Genomic DNA, 17878 nt, shown 5'->3' on the forward strand with positions numbered 1-17878 from the left:
TTAAGCCACAAGGAGTATTGTGCACATTTTCAGTCATTATGTTGCATGAAGGACGTGATTACACTGGCAAGGGTGCAGAGGAAATTCGCACCTGGATAGAAGGATTTCAGTTATAAAGGCAGATTGGAAAGGTGATCTGAGAGAGGTATAGAAGATTAAAAAAGGGAAACACACTGCAAAAAGCTTTTTTCTCATCGAAGAGATATCTAACACAAGAAAGATTTAACATGAATTTGAGAGATTTCTACAGAGAATGTTTAAATTCTGGAAACACTGCCTGAGGTACTCTCACAACATTTATTCAGTATCTAGATAAACACATGAAACATGGAGGCATATGGAAACAAATGTGGTTAAATGGGAGCAATACACAACTCAGTGGCCACGTTATTAGATCTAAATGCTTTGGCCTTAGAATGATTGCTGGTGCCAGACGGAGTGGTTTGAGATCACAGAAACCGCTGATTTCCCGGGATTTTCACACACAACAGTCTAGAATTTTCAGAGCATGTAGTGTAAAACAAAAACAAAATACAGTGAGTGGCAGTTCTGTGGGCGAAAATGACTTGTTAATGAGAGGTCAGAGGAGAATGGTTCAAACTGACAGGAGAGAGTAACCACAACAGAACATCTCTGAACACATGTCGAACACACTGTACCTAATAAAGCCGTCACCGAGTGTCGGTAAGAATTACGGTTAGCACAGATACAATGGCTATATGACCATGTAATTTCTGTGCCATATGACCATGAAATTTTGTGTAATTCTGCTGAAACTCAAATTAGCCCAGCATCAACAACTATAATTCATTACCAGAAGTCAGTATTTGGACCTTCCATGGATGTTTTTTCATCAACACCTGATAGGTTCTCCATGTGTATTTTATTCTTTTAAACCTGTGCAGAATAATGAGAGATATATCAATATTATATCCAGTATAAGACATTTTTGTTCTAAGATGTGCACAATACAGAGCAACATTAATAATTCTAAAATAATAATATATATCTCCAGTAAATATTGCAAGTTTTGTCAAAGTTTTTTTGAAGTTTTATTTTCTACAATTTCAAATATTTCCAATTATGGCTAAACAACATGAAGAGAGTGACTGAAACACCACTGAATCCTCTACTTTAAAATAAAAAGCAGAACACTGAAGGTATTAAAAATGAGGGGAAAAAAAACCCAGAAAGAGGATTTGCAAATGACTTTTAAAATAGTGGCTTTTTCCACACCTTACTGCAATTTTGAATTTGAAAATAAGTAGGATTAATTATCTATACTGGAAGCAATATAGGCTTCTACTCTTACCAAGCTTGGTAAATGGGATGTAAAAAAAATTATGCTTAAGTGTTTATTATGATAAAGGACGAGCTGTATTCCACATTCATTGTTTTTGATAAACCTTTATGCAGTTATTAAAATATCCCAGGTAGCTCTATTGTAGTTAACTTGGGATACATTTCTCAGACAGGGATATACATCTTTGTAACTTCTTTGAAGATGCCACAGATTTTACATGTAACAAGATTCCCAGAGGACATCAACTGATGAAAGCATTTCCGGGTTTGTCAATTTCACTAAAAAGCTAATGGGATGGGATCAAGTGATGGGAGCCTGAAATAAAATCAGAAAATGGTAAGGATATTGTGTTCAGGCAAACGTTGGGAGAGAGAAAAAAAACTTTTTGTGTCGATGAACCACTAGGAACGTTTTTTTTCGGATTTTCATCGAAGACCATCACCTTGAAATTTTAACTCGGCTCCTTTCTGTTACTGGAAATCTTATCTAAGGTACCCGCTTTTAAAAGGTCATTGCGCAAAACGTTTATGCCATATTCCTAATGCAAATGAAAGCAATGAAAACAAAATTTCCCCATCTAGAAAAAAACTAAATCAGACTAAGTTACATTTAACTTTCACATAATCTAAGATAGACGCCGACCCCCTTTAAAAAAATCAGCGTTAGAATATTACTACTCTCCATATCAAAGGGGCGTTTGAAAAATACAACTGACTGGGCTAAATGTTCGCTTCAGCCTCGGATAATCTACTTATTTTTCTTAAACCTCACATTGTTCCAACTTTATGGCTGAGAGAAGGTGAAGGGGAAGCTAAGAGTAAACGTTCTCGGCCGGATATTTACACCACCACCACTCGCATTCGGACTTTTAAAGACAGACAAAGCAAAGCCGCCGTCCAGTGATGCTCGGGAGAGTTTCCACACCGGCCCCGGCCCCGGCCCCGGAGCACGCGCGCTTCCCAGCTGACAACTTCCTGTCGCTGCACCGCGCGCCACTTCCGCCGGCAGTCTGCTCCGAATGCTGCACCGTGATACCGAGTCCCAGGATTGCCGAAGGTGGGCCGGCTGGAAACCAGCTCGTCCATATCACCACCACTGTATTCCTTAAGTTTTCATGCCATTAGTAATCTTTAATTATTAATTCAACTTGGTCCTGAAAGCTTTGTCTGAAATCAAAGCACAGCAGCGGAATTAGAATTCATGAGTGAAAGGCTGATAGGTAGAGCTGCTGGGTCCATGTCAGCCGTAATCTTAATGAATGGAGGAGCAGGCTCAACCGTTCAGATGGTCCTCCTACTGCAATTCCTTAAACTCGAAATAGAGCAGTTTCCTCCTTCCACACATCCCCCAAGCCGAACAATTAATTAACTTCAGGTGTACGTTTTATTGCTTTTTAATTAATATGGTGTTTGCTTCAACAGATTCACAAGCTCCTCTTATGCAAAAGAAACTGCTTAGAAACATGCGGATCAAGCACCCACTTAAATGAAAATTAGACTAACCACATTAAACCATAGAACACTACAGCACAGTACAGGCCCTTCAGCCCTCCATGTTGTGCCAACCCATATAATCCTTAAAAAATAAGTACTAAACCTACACTCATTAAACCAAACGCATTCGTAAGGCCAGTGATGTTGTGGGGCTGGAACTGGACTCTCTGACGGTGGTGTCTGAAAAGAGGATGCTGTCTAAGTTGCATGCCATCTTGGACAATGATTCCCATCCACTCCATTATGTACTGGTTAGGCACAGGAGTACATTCAGCCAGAGACTCATTCCAGAGATGTAACACTGAGCATCATAGGAAGTCATTCCTGCCTGCGGTCATCAAACTTTACATCAGACCTCCCTCGGAGTGACAGACACCCTGAGCCAATAGGCTGGTTCTGGACTTATTTCCACTTGGCATAATTAACTTATTATTTAATTATTTATGGTTTTATATTGCTATATTTCTACACTATTCTTGGTTGGTGGGTGTAACAAAACCCAATTTCCCTCGGGATCAATAAAGTATGTCTGTCTACCCCATAGCCCTCCATTTTTCTTTCATCCATGTGCCTGCCCAAGAGGCTCTTAAATACCCCTAATGTTTTAGCCTCCACCACCATCCCTGACAGGTTATTCCAGGCACTCACAACCCTCTTGTGTAAAAAAACATACCCCTGATGTCTCCCCTAAACTTCCCTCCCTTAATTTTGTACATAGGCCCTCTGGTGTTTGCTTTTGGTGCCCTGGGAAACAGGTACTGACTTATCCACCCTATCTATGCCTCTCATAATCTTGTAGACCTTAATAAAGTCCCCTCTCATTCTTCTACGCTCCAAAGAGAAAAGTCCCAGCTCTGCTAACCTTGCTTCATGACTTGCTCTCCAAACCAGGCAACATCCTGGTAAATCTCCTCTGCATCCTCTCCATAGCTTCCACATCCTTCCTATAATGAGGTGACCAGAATTGGACACAATACTGTAAGTGCGGTCTCACCAGATTTGCAGAGACCGCATGACCTCTCTACTCTTGAACTCAATCCCCCTGTTAATGAAGCCTAGCATTCCATAGGCCTTCTTAACTACCCTATCAACTTGTGCAGCAACCTTGAGGGATGTATGGATTTGAACCCCAAGGTCCCTTTGTTCATCCACACTCTTATGTAACGGGCCATTAATCCTGTACTCAGTCTTCTGGTTTGTCCTTTCAAAATGCATCACCTCACACTTGTCCGGATTGAACTCCATCTGCCATTTTTCTGCCTAACTCCTCCAATCTTTGTCATCCGCAAACTTACTCGCCCATTCTTCAGCCTCTATATCCAGATCATTTATAAAAATCACAAATAGCATGAGTCCCAGAACAGATCCCTGTGGCACTCCACTAGTCACTGACCTCCAGGCAGAATACTTTCCTTCCACAACTACCCTCTGCTTTCTTCCTTTAAGCCAATTTTTTACCCAAACAGCCAAGGTTCCACGTATCCTATGCCTCATGACTTTCTGGATGAGTCTCTTGTGAGGGACCTTGTCAAAAACTTTGCTAAAGTCCATGTAGACCACATTCACTGCCCTACCCTCATTAATTTCTTTTGTTACCTCTTCAAAAAACTCAATCAGGCTCGTGAGGCACGATCTTCCCTTCACAAAGCCATGTTGACTATCCATGAGCAGACTGTACTTCTCCAAATGCTCATAGATCCTATCCTTAAGAATCCTTTCCAGTAGTTTGCAAACCGCTGACGTAAGACTCACTGGTCTACAGTTCCCAAGTTTCTCCCTATTACCTTTTTTAAACAAGAGAACTACATTTGGCATTCTCCAGTCCTCTGGCACTTCCCACATTATATCCTCTTTCCCATCAACTCGCCATTCTACCACTCACACACAGGGAAACTTTGTAGTTTACAATTAGAATAACAACCTGTACTTCTTTGGGATGTGGAAGAAAACAAGAATACCCAGGGGTCAAAGAGAATGTGAAAACTTCTCACATACCACAGTAGAAATAAGGATTAAAATCAGGCATAGTAACACTACTACCTCCACTCTATAAAGCTATAGCACAATTTGAACTTTTTTGCAGAAAAAGTAGACACAGCTGCAGCTGACAAACAATTGTTGGTCAAATGTGAGATTTCCGGTCATTAAGGGATTTTGTAAATTGATTGATACAAAACACAATATTGAATTTATTCTGTTTGAATTCGTTTCACAAAGACTAAAAACAGATACATGGGTAGCCTTTGCATCATAACAAAATATAAATATAACAATGATCACAGAAAAACAATGTCAGTGAGGGTAGGGAAATTAAAATAATTGCTTGATGGAAAAACAAGGTCTTTAGGGAAGCATCTTTGTGATTTACCCAACTAAACTCACAGTTGTATCACAAAATGTACAAAATACAATATGAAAACACCATAAATGTCATGTCAAAAAAATTGTAAAATGGGTATGTTTAGAATTTTTTAGAGTGCACTTTAGTTCTATGGAATTTAAGAGTCTGCACCTCAGTAAAATTTACTACTTCAAAATTATTTAATAAATGTCAAAGATCAAATCCTTGTAATATTTGCTATACATCAATAAACCAGTATAAAATTTTCAACCAAGTACATTATGTTACAGGTTCTGGTACAATTAAGCATCATAAAACGTTTCATTCAGATTTCCATCTAGATCTTATTCTGTATGCTCATCCATCTGTGTTGTGCAAGTCACCTTACTGGAATGAGAATGAATGATATCTATCATTCATTTAATGCATTGCACATGTACTATGAACTTCATGATACAGAAAAAGTGTACAGTTATAATACAGCCACATATTTATGCATATCATGCACACAAAACTTTTGACATCTGAACATTTTCATATTTAAGGTATCTTAAGACATCATAAACAATCTAGGAGTTCTGCACATTAATAATTTTATCATACGATCTCCTTCCTCTACCGCACATCCTCTCCTAACCATAGTCCAAGACTAGCTACTGTTGCCTTTCAGCTGAAGGTATACTGTATAGATATATTAACAGCAGCATTCTTGGACTTCAAAAACATCAACTCCAAACTGCTAAACAATTAATTTCAAATAACCTATGGACAAAATTGATTACATTTATATTAATAAATCTTATTAGTACATATCAACATCCAGTTAAGCAAAAATTCATAGTGCACAATATTTTGGGTCCATTGTTTTCAAGTAAAGTTCAGTCCCAACAGATTCACACCTATTTTCTGAGGAATACCATTGAATTTATTTGAACAAACTGAACTAGTTAAGACAGATTACAAGTTCAACATTATTAAGTATCCAATGGATACAAAACAAAATAACAGGAATATTTTATTGGCCTGTCTTGAGGACACTAAAGAACACTGAGCTGAAATTAACTGGCTCTCTTTTCACAGATGTTGGCTTACCTGTTGAGAACGTCCAGTACTTTTACTTAATATTTTCAGGATCTGCAGATTTTTTTGACACCTTTTCTTATAATACCAGAACAGGCATAATTCTAGGGCTTTGAACTACTGAAGTATCCTATATGATCTGTATTACTTGCAAACAACCTTATATCCGTCTATTAAAATGAACTTATTTGTATCTTAGTATAATCAAATCAAAATAAACTTATTCTGTTTACCCTATCTAGTCTCTAACTGGAAACTGGTGAAAGTTTTGTACATTTTTTCTAGCCAACTCCTGTCCCTCTTCATAATGGCATAGCATTTAACATCTGAGATCTGAAACATCATTAAAATAAGCAGTAACTGTGCACTTCAGTGTTCTAATAGAGTACTGATAATGATTTATGTAATTAACAAAAATTTCCAATTTCATGCAGCATCTTAAAAACAGTAGTGAATTATTTTTGTTTTTTAAGCAAGGTCACATAAGATACATTAGTATCTTCATTTAATCTGGAGAATATGCCACATCATTTGTTGAATTTGATCCCAAGTAAAATTTTTAAGTAAAAAATTTATCCAAAAAGAAATTTATTGGTTGAATAAATACAATGATAATAATAGCTGGGAAATTACAGATTATAGCTCCCTGAATATTTAGTTTACTCTTTGATATATTCAGGCCTGCTTTCAAAAAGGTTCAAGCTTACATTTTCAAATTGAGGCCATCTACTAATACCCCACACATCACTGATAAGCAGTCAGGATCATTAGATTATGTAGAATCTGACAAAATTTACTTGACAAATACAAATTCTGGATTCCAAAGCCTTAACCTTAAAATACACAGTAGTTTCTGGTTTACAGTAGGATCAATTAATGATGAACCAAAATATCTAAATTGAAAGGACAATCTGAATTGTTCAACTTGTTCTGGTATATAACTAAGATGTTCTTTCTTCTTTTTTTCTCTCCGCAGTTGCAAATTTTTCACAGCCACACTGCCTTCCCAGTCCTTTGGGATCCCAGATGATAAATCAGTAATCCATGCCCTCATCACTCTCATACCAATCAGATGGTGCATCAGTGCCAAAGTATCGATCTCCAAAGTTACCTGAAATTAATGTTTTTTTGAGTTTTTATTAAAAGACCAACATTAAAATTTCAATGTTTTATTGCCAATGCTTTCAATGCATATTTTAGTTCATACAAAAAACATAACTTGTATATAAACTAAAATGTGTATTGGAAACCTTTTCATTGTGAACAATGTAAAAATGAGTTTAGTATCCAAAGTATAAAGAGATTGTACATACACAGGCCTAGATTCTGAAGGGAGTGTGGGAATATTAGTCTGCTGTTATTACAAATGTTGAGCAATTTATACAAATAAATTCTAGCTATTCCTAGATGTAGTGAAGCCCTTGTTCATTAATCAGATGTCCAAACATATCCAAATTTATGGAGTGTCAAGAAAATGATTCAGAAATGACCAGAGTGCATTCTACTTCAGAAAATTTGAAACAGATCAGATATTACAAAGTTTGTGTTTCCATTTATGTGGATTTCAGTAACAATCACTGCTGATAATCAATCAGTAATATAGAGATATCAAACTTAAATCAATTTCTAATAAATGCACCGATCCTGATTTCTTGCCTAATCTAGTGGATGTTGCAAATAAATTGGAAACAACACTCACAAATGTTTCCTATATTTGCTAATGATGATGTGACCATAGTTAGAACACAGACGAATGATCACCTCTAGTATTTTAATATGTTCTATTCAAACTTTGCCTTGGAAGAGAGATGATACATTTGATCCAACAGTCATTTGTCTAACTTACAAAACAAAATTACGAAAGCATAAACCAAAGATAGCCTCAAGCTTTACACTGCTTTTCTTAACTTTCATTTAGTTTGTTATAGATAAAAATTGTGAATAAAGATGCAAAAGCAGATCATAAATGACAACAGTCAGATATACCAACAATGAATCACAAAATAAATGTCAAACATTTTCTCAGCTTAAAAGTACTGACAGGACTTCTAAAATTTGTAAATGCAGTTCTAACATTCATATGTGCTCTGCTTTGTCACATGCCTATAGGGTAACAATTACTCTTCTATGCTTCACATAAATAGCTCATGAGATCTTCTAAACTGGAAACACTGGGTACCAATTTATGTTCTGAATAATGAATGTCTGATAAAATTCCTATTTAAATCTAATTTCCTGAGGTGAAATTTCATTAATTAGTCTGGTCATTTTCTCCCCTCATTCTTTCATTGGTTTAACTTTGACATGTATGCATTTCAAAATAAATTTGAAAATTAAAAAGCAAACTCGAGGAAATCTGCAGATGCTGGAAATGGCCCGAAACGTTGACAGTGCTTCTCCCTTCAGATGCTGCATGGCCTGCTGTGTTCCACCAGCATTTTGTGTGTGTTGCTTGAAAATTAAAACTTTACTCTCACTGTTACATCTCATAAACACTAACAATTACAAGCAAATAAATCTTTTAAGGTTTGCTTCAGAACAATTATAATTTAAAAATAGACATGCATAAAAGCAGGAAAAAATGCCAACTGAACAGATGTGACACCATTTACCAGTGATCACTACAAGTGAACACATACTCTTTTGATTGGTGTGATGCTGTTGGTGGGAGCACTAACCCTTCTGCATGCCAATGATGTTACTTCCTTTCTTTCAAAGGTGATATGTAATGGAAACCCTGTGAATAGGAACTGGCTGTATTACCTTTCTCCCACCATTAGGAACATAACATCTATATGAATTTTAATGCAAAAGGATTTGATTAGAAGTTTTAAGGCATCTTGCTTCAAGTGTAGAGTTCAACTAAGACCATATTTGGAATTGTGTACAGATTTGGCCTTTTTTCCAAGTAAGGATAGACTTGCCATAGAAGGAGAACAGTGAAGATTCATCAGATTATGCTGTGAAGATGCACTAGATTATATAGGTCTCCATTCTGCCCAAACCCTGTTTGTTTAATGAGAATTAAAAAAAAATATAGACCTGTGGCGGTGTGCTACACGCAGCGCTGAAATAACGACACGGAGTCGGTAAACTGCAGCTAAAAAAGATTTTATTCGAACTTCGCGGCCTCGCTTTAAAACCTCCCTGATCCCGCCCTCCCCGGGCGCGGATGCTGTAGGGGGCATGTATTCACAGTCCCGCGCGGGCTTTTCCCTTTGTTGGTGAAGCAGACCTGGCGCCCTTTTGGGACTGGCCTTTATGCCGGTGCGCTGGCTAATTGTGAGCCGGTTCGAGTGCGCTAGGAAGTGGGTCGCCACAGACCTACATAATCAAGCTTAAAAGAGTTCAGAGGTGATGACACTAAAACATATATATTTGTTGCATGGCTAAATGGGATGTTTTCCGTGGCTGGGATGTCTAGAACCAGAAGTCAGAGTGGGTGTAATTCAGGTCAGTGATAAGAACATAACAAAAAGGAACACAGGTAGGCTTTTTAGCTCCGAGTTTGCACCACCATTCAACAAAATCAAGTTTCACTAAAATGTTCTCTAATTCTTATAAACTGTAAAGGGGAGGCCCAGTCTGCTCAACACCTTCTTACATAACAGACACAGTATCCCAAGACCAATATGTTGAATCTTCCTTTCTCTGCACTTACTCTATAGAGTGTATTTTTAATTAAGATAACCATTTTTTTCACATTTTGCTGGCTTGTCAAAGCCCGACAGAACAATTTTACTTCATTTGCCTCCTACACTTGCATGGGGATAACCTAATATTTCCCACATTGCTCCCACCCTGAGACTGGTGAATTTATGGACTTTTGTCCACAAGAGGGCTGTAAGGGTTCAAGCATTGAATATATTGAGAACTCTTTTTTGTAACAGAGGTGGAAGCTATTCAGCCCACTAAGTCAATGCAATCTCTCAGATCAATCCTATTATTACATTCATCCAAGATTGTCCTGAAACCTTTTCTCTTACATATGACTGACTTCCCCCATTACCTACCTGAATAGGGTACAACCATTTAACCATATAACAATTACAGCACGGAAACAGGCCATCTCAGCCCTTCTAGTCCTTGCCGACGCTTACACTCACCTAGTCGCACTGACCCGCACTCAGCCCATAACCCTCCATTCCTTTCCTGTCCATATACCTACCCAATTTTGCTTTAAATGACAATACTGAACCTGCCTCTACCACTTCTACTGGAAGCTCATTCCACACAGCTACCACTCTCTGAGTAAAGAAATTCCCCCTCGTGCTACCCTTAAACTTTTGCCCCCTAACTCTCAACTCATGTCCTCATGTTTGAATCTCCCCTACTCTCAATGGAAAAAGCCTATCCACGTCAACTTGATCTATCCCCCTCATTATTTTAAATATCTCTATCAAGTCCCCCCTCAACTGTCTAATTTACAGTAGCCAGCCAATTCAACAACCACAAAGTCTTCGTACTGGGGAGGAAACTAGAGCATGAAGGGAAACCCATGTGATTATTGGGGAAACATACAATGTCCAGAGACTGCAACAGAGGGTAGGACTGAATCTATGTTATTGGAGCTACCAGATAGCTGTCCTACCTGCAGCACAACTGTGCAAAGGCAACAACAGATAACTTTTTGATGCTGAGAGAACCAAGGATTATGATATCAGCAGTGGAAAATGGCACTGCAGTAAAACATCAACAATGATCATTTTGAAGCATAAAGTAGGCAAAAAGAGCCAGGTAATCAATTCCTGCTTTTATATCTCAGGTTCCTGTACTTCTTTATTTGATTGGTTTGACAACTGTCTTATACCAGTGTCCAGGCAGCAATCCATGGAAAAGAATCCAGTTGACGTTTTGGGCTGAGACTCTTCAGAGATGCTGCCTAGCCTGCTGAGTTCCTCCAGCATTTTGTGTGTGTTGCTTTGATTTCCAGCATCTGCAGATTTTCTCTTGTTTGTGATTATACCAGTGTCTTCTAGGTAATTAGCACCAAAAATAATTTGGTTTTACTGTCACTCATTATTTTGAATACCTGAATAAAATTTCCACATTCTTTTCAGGTCTTGAGAATAATTCTTCCCATGACTGAAGCGCCCCACTAGCATTATGCTAAATCTCATCTTCTTCCCTCCAAGGCCTGACATATTCCGAGCATTCTCCGAGCATACAGTGCCCAGAACTGGACACAACTCCAATGAATGACTAATGAGCATTCCGTAAATCTTTAGTATATTCCTCACAAGTCCAGGAATCCTAGATTTTGTTTTAAACATGTCTTCAAAAAATGTGTAGATTCACCCATCCATTCTGCTACTGCACCGTTTAAAATTTCTAACAATTCATATTGCCTCTCTTCAATCTTACAACTATAGTGCAAAACTTTGTGTCCCACAAGGCTGCATTCTCAGCTCCCTAGACACTCATAACCATACGGCCAACGAAACTTGTGGATGATACCACTGTAATGGGCTGCATCTGAAAAAACAATGACTATAAAAAGTATAAAAGACTATACAGTGTCTATAAAAAGTATTTAACCCCCCCCCCCCCCCATTGGAGGTTTTCATGTTCTATTGTTTTACAACATTAACAGTGGATTTAGTTTGACTTTTTGACAATGATCAAGAGAAAAAGGTGCTTACGTGTCAAAGTGAAAACAGATCTCTACAAAGTGATCTAAATTAATTACACATATAAAACACAGTTGATTGCTTAAGTATTCATCTCCTTTAATATGGCACACCAAATCATCACTGGTGCAGTCTAGCTGTTTCAATTGACTGTAGTAAAAATACACCCGTATCTGGAAGGTCCAACTGCTGGTGAGTCAGTATCCTGGCAAAAACTACACCATGAAGACAAAAATTCTGAACAACTCCATGAAAAAGTTATTGATAAACACAAGTTAAGAGATTGATACAAGAAAATTTCCAAGTCTCTGAATACCTCTTGGAGTACAGGTAAGACAAATGGAAATGGAAAGAATATGGCACAGCTGTAAATCTGCCTAGAGCAGGCCGTCCTCAAAAACTGACTGACCATGCAAGAAGGGGACTAGTGAGGAAGGCCATCAAGAGATCTATGACAATGCTGGAGGAGTTACAAGCTTCAGTGGCTGAGATGGGAGAGACTGAGCATACAACAACTGTTGCTTCACCAGTTGCAGCTTTATGGGAGAATGGCAAAGAGAAAGCCACTGTTGAAAAAAACTCACATGAAATCTCAGCTACAGATTGCCAGAAGGCTTGTGGGAGGCTCTGAAGTCAGCTGGAAGAAGGTCCTTATGCCTAATGAAACCAAAATTGAGCTTTTTGGCCAGACTAAACGCCATGTTTGGCATAAGCCAAACAACGCACATCAAAAACACACCATCCCTACCATGAAGCATGGTGGTGGCTGCATTATGCTGTGGGGATGCTTTTCAGCAGCAAGCCCTGGAAGGCTTGTGAAGGTAAAGAGGGTAAATTGAATGCAGCAAAATACAGAGAAATCCTGGAGGAAAACCTGATGTAGCCTGCAAGGGAACTTCAACTTGGGAGAAGATTTGTTTTCTAGCGAGACGATGACCCCAAATATAAAACCAAAGCTCCACAGGAATGGCTTAAGAACAACAAAGTTAATGTCCTGGAGTGGCCAAGCCACAGTCCAGACCTCAATCCAATTGAGAGTTTGTGACTGGACTTGAAAAGGGCTGTTCAGTCATGCAATCTGACAGAGTTTGAGCAGCTTTGTAAAGAAGAATGGGAAAAATTGCAGTGTCCGGATGTACAAAGCCATTAAGAGATTTATTCACACAGACTCTAGGCTGTAATTGCTGCCAAATGTGCATCTACTAAATACTGACTTGAAGGGGGTGAGCAATTATGCAATCAATTATTTTGTGTTTAATAATGGCAATAATTTTAGACCAATTTGTAGAAGTTTATTTTCATTTTTACATAGCGTCTTCTGTTGAGCAGTCAAGAAAAAAAGCAAAAGTAAATCCAACTTGATTCAATGCTGTAAAACAATAAAAACATGAAAACTTCTGGGAAGTGGGAGGGTGAATACTTTTTATAGGCACTGTAAGAAGGAGATAGAGAGCCTAGTGACGCGGTGCCATGGAAGCAACCTTTCCCTCAATGTCAGCAAAGCAAGAGCTGGTCATTGATTAAGGAACTGGGATGGTGTACATGCTTGATTATATCAATTGGTGCTGAGGTTGCAAGCTGCAAGATCCTAGGAAAGAACATCACCAATACCCTGTCCTGGTCCAATCCCACTGATACTATGGCCAAGAATGTTCACCAGTGCCCCTGCCTTCTTGGGAGGCTAAAGAAATTTGGCATGTCCCTTTGACCCTCACTAATTTTTAAATCAATGCAACATAGAAAACATCCTATTTGGATGCATCATGGCTTGTTATACCAACTATTCCATCTGTGGTCACAAAAAAAACTGCACGATAGTGGACACAGCTCAGCTCATCACAGAAACCTGTACCCTGTCTACACTTCTTGCTCTCTCAGCTCAGCACAATCAAAGGTTCCATTCACACTGGTTATTTTCTCTTCTTCCCCTCCCTTCAGGCAGTAGATAGAAAATAGAAAAGCCTGGAAGCACATACCAACAGGTTCAATGACAGTTTCTATTCTGCTGTTTTAAGACAATTGAATGGTTCCCTAGTATAACAAGATGCACCCTTGACTTCAGTGTACCTCACTATATTGCATCCAATTGTCTCCTTGCAGTGCACTTTCTCTGTGCAACCTTAACATTTACTGTTTTCTTTTTCCTCAATTCATTCCTGTTGTAATGATTTGATCTGTATTAACTGCATGCAAGATGAGTTTCTCACTATACCATGGTACATGTACACCAATTCACAATTTACATTAAATTTCAACAAGAGGATGGCCTGCATCACCAGACTACTTCTAATCTCCTGCTGTGCTCCCATCTTCCCCACTGTTTACAATATTCCTGAGTTTCATCTGCATTGCAAATGTCGATGTTATGTTTGGTACATATTATCTTTTATGCAAGAAAAGGTAACTAATAACCATCAAGGAAAGCCAATGTACAAAAAATTCTAGAAAGTCAACCTCTCACACCTTGCAAGTGCATACGTACCAGAGCTAGTCGCCTGTTAAGTTTTTAAGTCTTTATGAAATCCTTCACATGGTACTTGATCAAGTGACTTCCGTAAACTTTTTCTTTATATATGAACAACTCAAAATCTGAGTGGTTATAAATTAAATGGCAAGGGAGTGGGGGGGGGGGGGGCGGCAGAAGAATACCATTTGGTATTTGGTACCATTTGATAGATAATCTTACCTATTCCAGGAATAATGTGAAATTCATCATTTACTTTCTTGTCTACTGCCGTGGTTATGATGTTAACCTTGGGAAAGGCATAAGCCACTGAATGCACTCCCATTTCAGCCATCAATAATGAGAGTAGAAAAATTTTATCTTCCTGCACATCATGATCCTAAAATAAGTCAGAATAATTTTATGCAGTGCACATTTTAAATACTTTAACACCAAATATGTTGCCAGATACAAACTGACAAAGCAAACTTTACTGCAAACTAAAGTTACTTCTTAAAATTTTCAGAGACCATTCAAATTTTCAGGGTATAGATAACAATTTTAAGATAGCTGGAAGTCAACTTTATACAGTAAATCAGAAATAGGTAATTCACAATATTTTCAGATAACCATTTGGCACTATGAGAATCTAAACTACAAAAGACTATACATTGTATTGTAACATTACACCCAATGTACCAAAAGACTGTCTGCTGTATTAACCAATGTGATTTAATTCTGGGCCCTAAGCTTTGGGTGAGGCAAGGAAATAAATTCAGATACTTCAATTACTCTCACATTACACCATATATTGAGAAAGGAGAAAAGATGATTGCCAAAACAATTCTTTAAAAAATACCATTGTTTAATATGCATATTATGATAAGACCAAGTTTATCCTAAAAAATGAGATAAGCTTGGTCTTATCAAAACATTCTGAATATCAAGTTTTTCACTGATTGATATATGATTCTAATAGCTTAAAAATAAATCTCCAATTCACTGTGTAGACAATTAACACTTCAAACAGATTTATGGCCAAGCCCATTAGTTGTCACATGCAGACTCAGTTTCACTAAATTGAAACGTGCCAACTGAGATATACCAACCGAATTGAAAACCACTGACTAATGATCACATTTTATCTTACTATTTTAAATTAGATAGGGTATGACAAAATTAGCGAATTCTGTTAAGAAAGTTTTAGCATATTCTTTGATGACTATTATGCATTTCTTTAACATTTTCATATAAAGATCTATGCATATCTCAAAGCACTTTAAGTATATTAGAACACAGAACAGAACAGGAACAGGCCTTTCGGCCTGTGATATTGTACCAAACTAATTAAATGCCTTATCTAAACTAATCCTTTCAGCCCACACAATGTCCCCATCCCTCCATTCTCTACCCATTGATGTAACTATCTAACAGCCTCTTAAAATATTTCTTATCATTTTTCCCTTTACTACAACCCCTGAAGTATTCTAAGCACTCACCACTGTGTAAAACAAACTTGCCCCACCCATCTCTTTTCAGCTTATCCCCCTCACCTTACATGTCTGTACCCCAGTATTAAACATTTTGACCATGGGAAAGAGGTACCAGCTGTCTACCCTATCTAGGCCTCTCAATCTTATAAAGCTCTCTCAGGTTTGCTGCTCCAAAGAAAACAAAGTTTGTACAATTTATCAAGAAGTGCTTGCCCAACTCCACATAGACCTGCCCTCTAATGCATTCCTATAGTGGGGTGACCAGAACTCAATGCGATACTCCAGATGTGGCTGAACCAGTCTCAGCAACTTAAACTTGTTTCACTTTAACATTTTGCTATTCTGATGAAACGTCACCAACTAGACACAATAATTGCTTCCCTCTCCGCGATTACTGTCTGATCTGTTGAACATTTCCAGCATCAGCAGTGCATCGCTTTTAGATTGCGTCCAACTCCCCCCCCGAATCTGCTATAAGAGCTTCAGAAACTACTGAGCCCTTTCATGAGAAAACAGGTATGCTAATAGAGACCTGATTTACTATACTCACAGAAGTTAAAAGAGGTGTGAAATACCCTATATTATTAACACTTGTCAACACATTAATTCTGTTTCTTTCTTTGAATTTTATGATTCAAAATGGATCATTTATCAAAGAAGTTTTGTTCAAACTGGCTTTTCAATAAATCATAAACTACTGCTTGCATTTGTCTTCCACAATCAGAATTTCCATATATATATATATATAAAACCATTACAGCACGGAAACAGGCCATCTTGGCCCTTCTAGTCCGTGCCGAATGCTTACTCTCACCTAATCCCACTGACTCGCACTCAGCCCATAACCCTCCATTCCTTTCCTGTCCATATACCTATCCAATTTTGCTTTAAATGACAATACCGAACCTGCCTCTACCACTTCTACTGGAAGCTCGTTCCACACAGCTACCACTCTCTGAGTAAAGAAATTCCTCCTCATGTTACCCTTAAACTTTTGCCCCCTAAGTCTCAACTCAGGTCCTCTTTGAATCTCCTCTACTCTCAATGAAAAAAGCCTATCCAACTCTATCAATTTCCCTCATAATTTTAAATACCTCTATCAAGTCCCCCCATCAACCTTCTATGCTCCAAAGAATAAAGACCTAACTTGTTCAATCTTTCCCTGTAACTTAGGTACTGAAACCCAGGTAACATTCTAGTAAATCTTCTCTGCACTCTCTCTATTTTGTTGACATCTTTCCTATAATTCGGTGACCGGAACTGTACACAATACTCCAAATTCATCCTTATCAATGCCTTATACAATTTTAACATTACATCCCAACTCCTATACTCAATGCTCTGATTTATAAAGGCCAACATACCAAAAGCTTTCTTCACCACCCTATTCACATGAGATTCCACCTTCAGGGAACTATGCACCATTATTCCTAGATCACGCTGTTCTACTGCATTCTTCAATGCCCTACCATTTACCATGTATGTCCTATTTGGATTATTCTTACCAAAATGTAGCACCTCACACTTACCAACATTAAGTTCCATCTGCCATCGCTCAGCCCACTCTCCTAACTGGCCTAAATCTCTCTGCAAACTTTTAAAACCTACTTCATTATCCACAATGCCACCTACCTTAGTATTATCTGTATACTTACTAATCCAATTTACCACCCTATCATCCAGATCATTAATGTATATGACAAACAACATTGGACCCAGTACAGGTCCCTGAGGCACACCACTAGTCACCGGCCTCCAACCTGACAAACAGTTATCCACCACTACTCTCTGGCATTTCCCATCTAGCCACAGTTGAATCCATTTTAATACTTCAATATTAACACCTTAAGATTGAACCTTCCTAACTAACCTTCTGTGCGGAACCTTGTCAAAGGCCTTACTGAAGTCCATATAGACAACATCCACTGCTTTACCCTCGTCAACTTTCCTTGTAATCTTTTTCAAAAAATTCAATAAGATTTGTCAAACATGACCTTCCATGCACAAATCCATGTTGACTGTTCCTAATCAGACCCTGTCTATCCAGATAATTATATATACCATCTCTAAGAATACTTTCCATTAATTTATCCAC

The 17878-nt window shown here is 38.1% G+C and overlaps 2 protein-coding genes across 3 annotated transcripts in view; both read right to left on the reverse strand.

Moving 5' to 3' along the window:
- The window catches only part of mpv17 (mitochondrial inner membrane protein MPV17), a 35912-nt gene extending 33654 nt beyond the window's left edge, over positions 1–2258 (reverse strand). The window contains exons 1-2 of the mRNA XM_059981678.1: positions 2075–2258; positions 815–897 (exon numbers count right to left, since the gene is read on the reverse strand). Of these exons, the coding sequence (XP_059837661.1) occupies positions 815–897; positions 2075–2076 (85 nt within the window). The 5' untranslated portion in view covers positions 2077–2258. The remainder of the gene's footprint in view (positions 1–814; positions 898–2074) is intronic.
- A 3060-nt stretch (positions 2259–5318) lies between these two features.
- Positions 5319–17878, reverse strand: part of si:ch211-243j20.2 (uridine-cytidine kinase-like 1) — a 79574-nt gene continuing 67014 nt past the window's right edge. For both annotated transcript variants that reach the window (XM_059981682.1, XM_059981683.1), the window contains exons 14-15: positions 14534–14690; positions 5319–7328 (exon numbers count right to left, since the gene is read on the reverse strand). In XM_059981682.1, coding sequence (XP_059837665.1) covers positions 7252–7328; positions 14534–14690 — 234 coding nt within the window. In that variant the 3' untranslated portion in view covers positions 5319–7251. The remainder of the gene's footprint in view (positions 7329–14533; positions 14691–17878) is intronic.

This window comes from Hypanus sabinus, chromosome 10 (genome assembly GCF_030144855.1).
Source record: "Hypanus sabinus isolate sHypSab1 chromosome 10, sHypSab1.hap1, whole genome shotgun sequence".
NCBI classification, from domain to species: domain Eukaryota; kingdom Metazoa; phylum Chordata; class Chondrichthyes; order Myliobatiformes; family Dasyatidae; genus Hypanus; species Hypanus sabinus.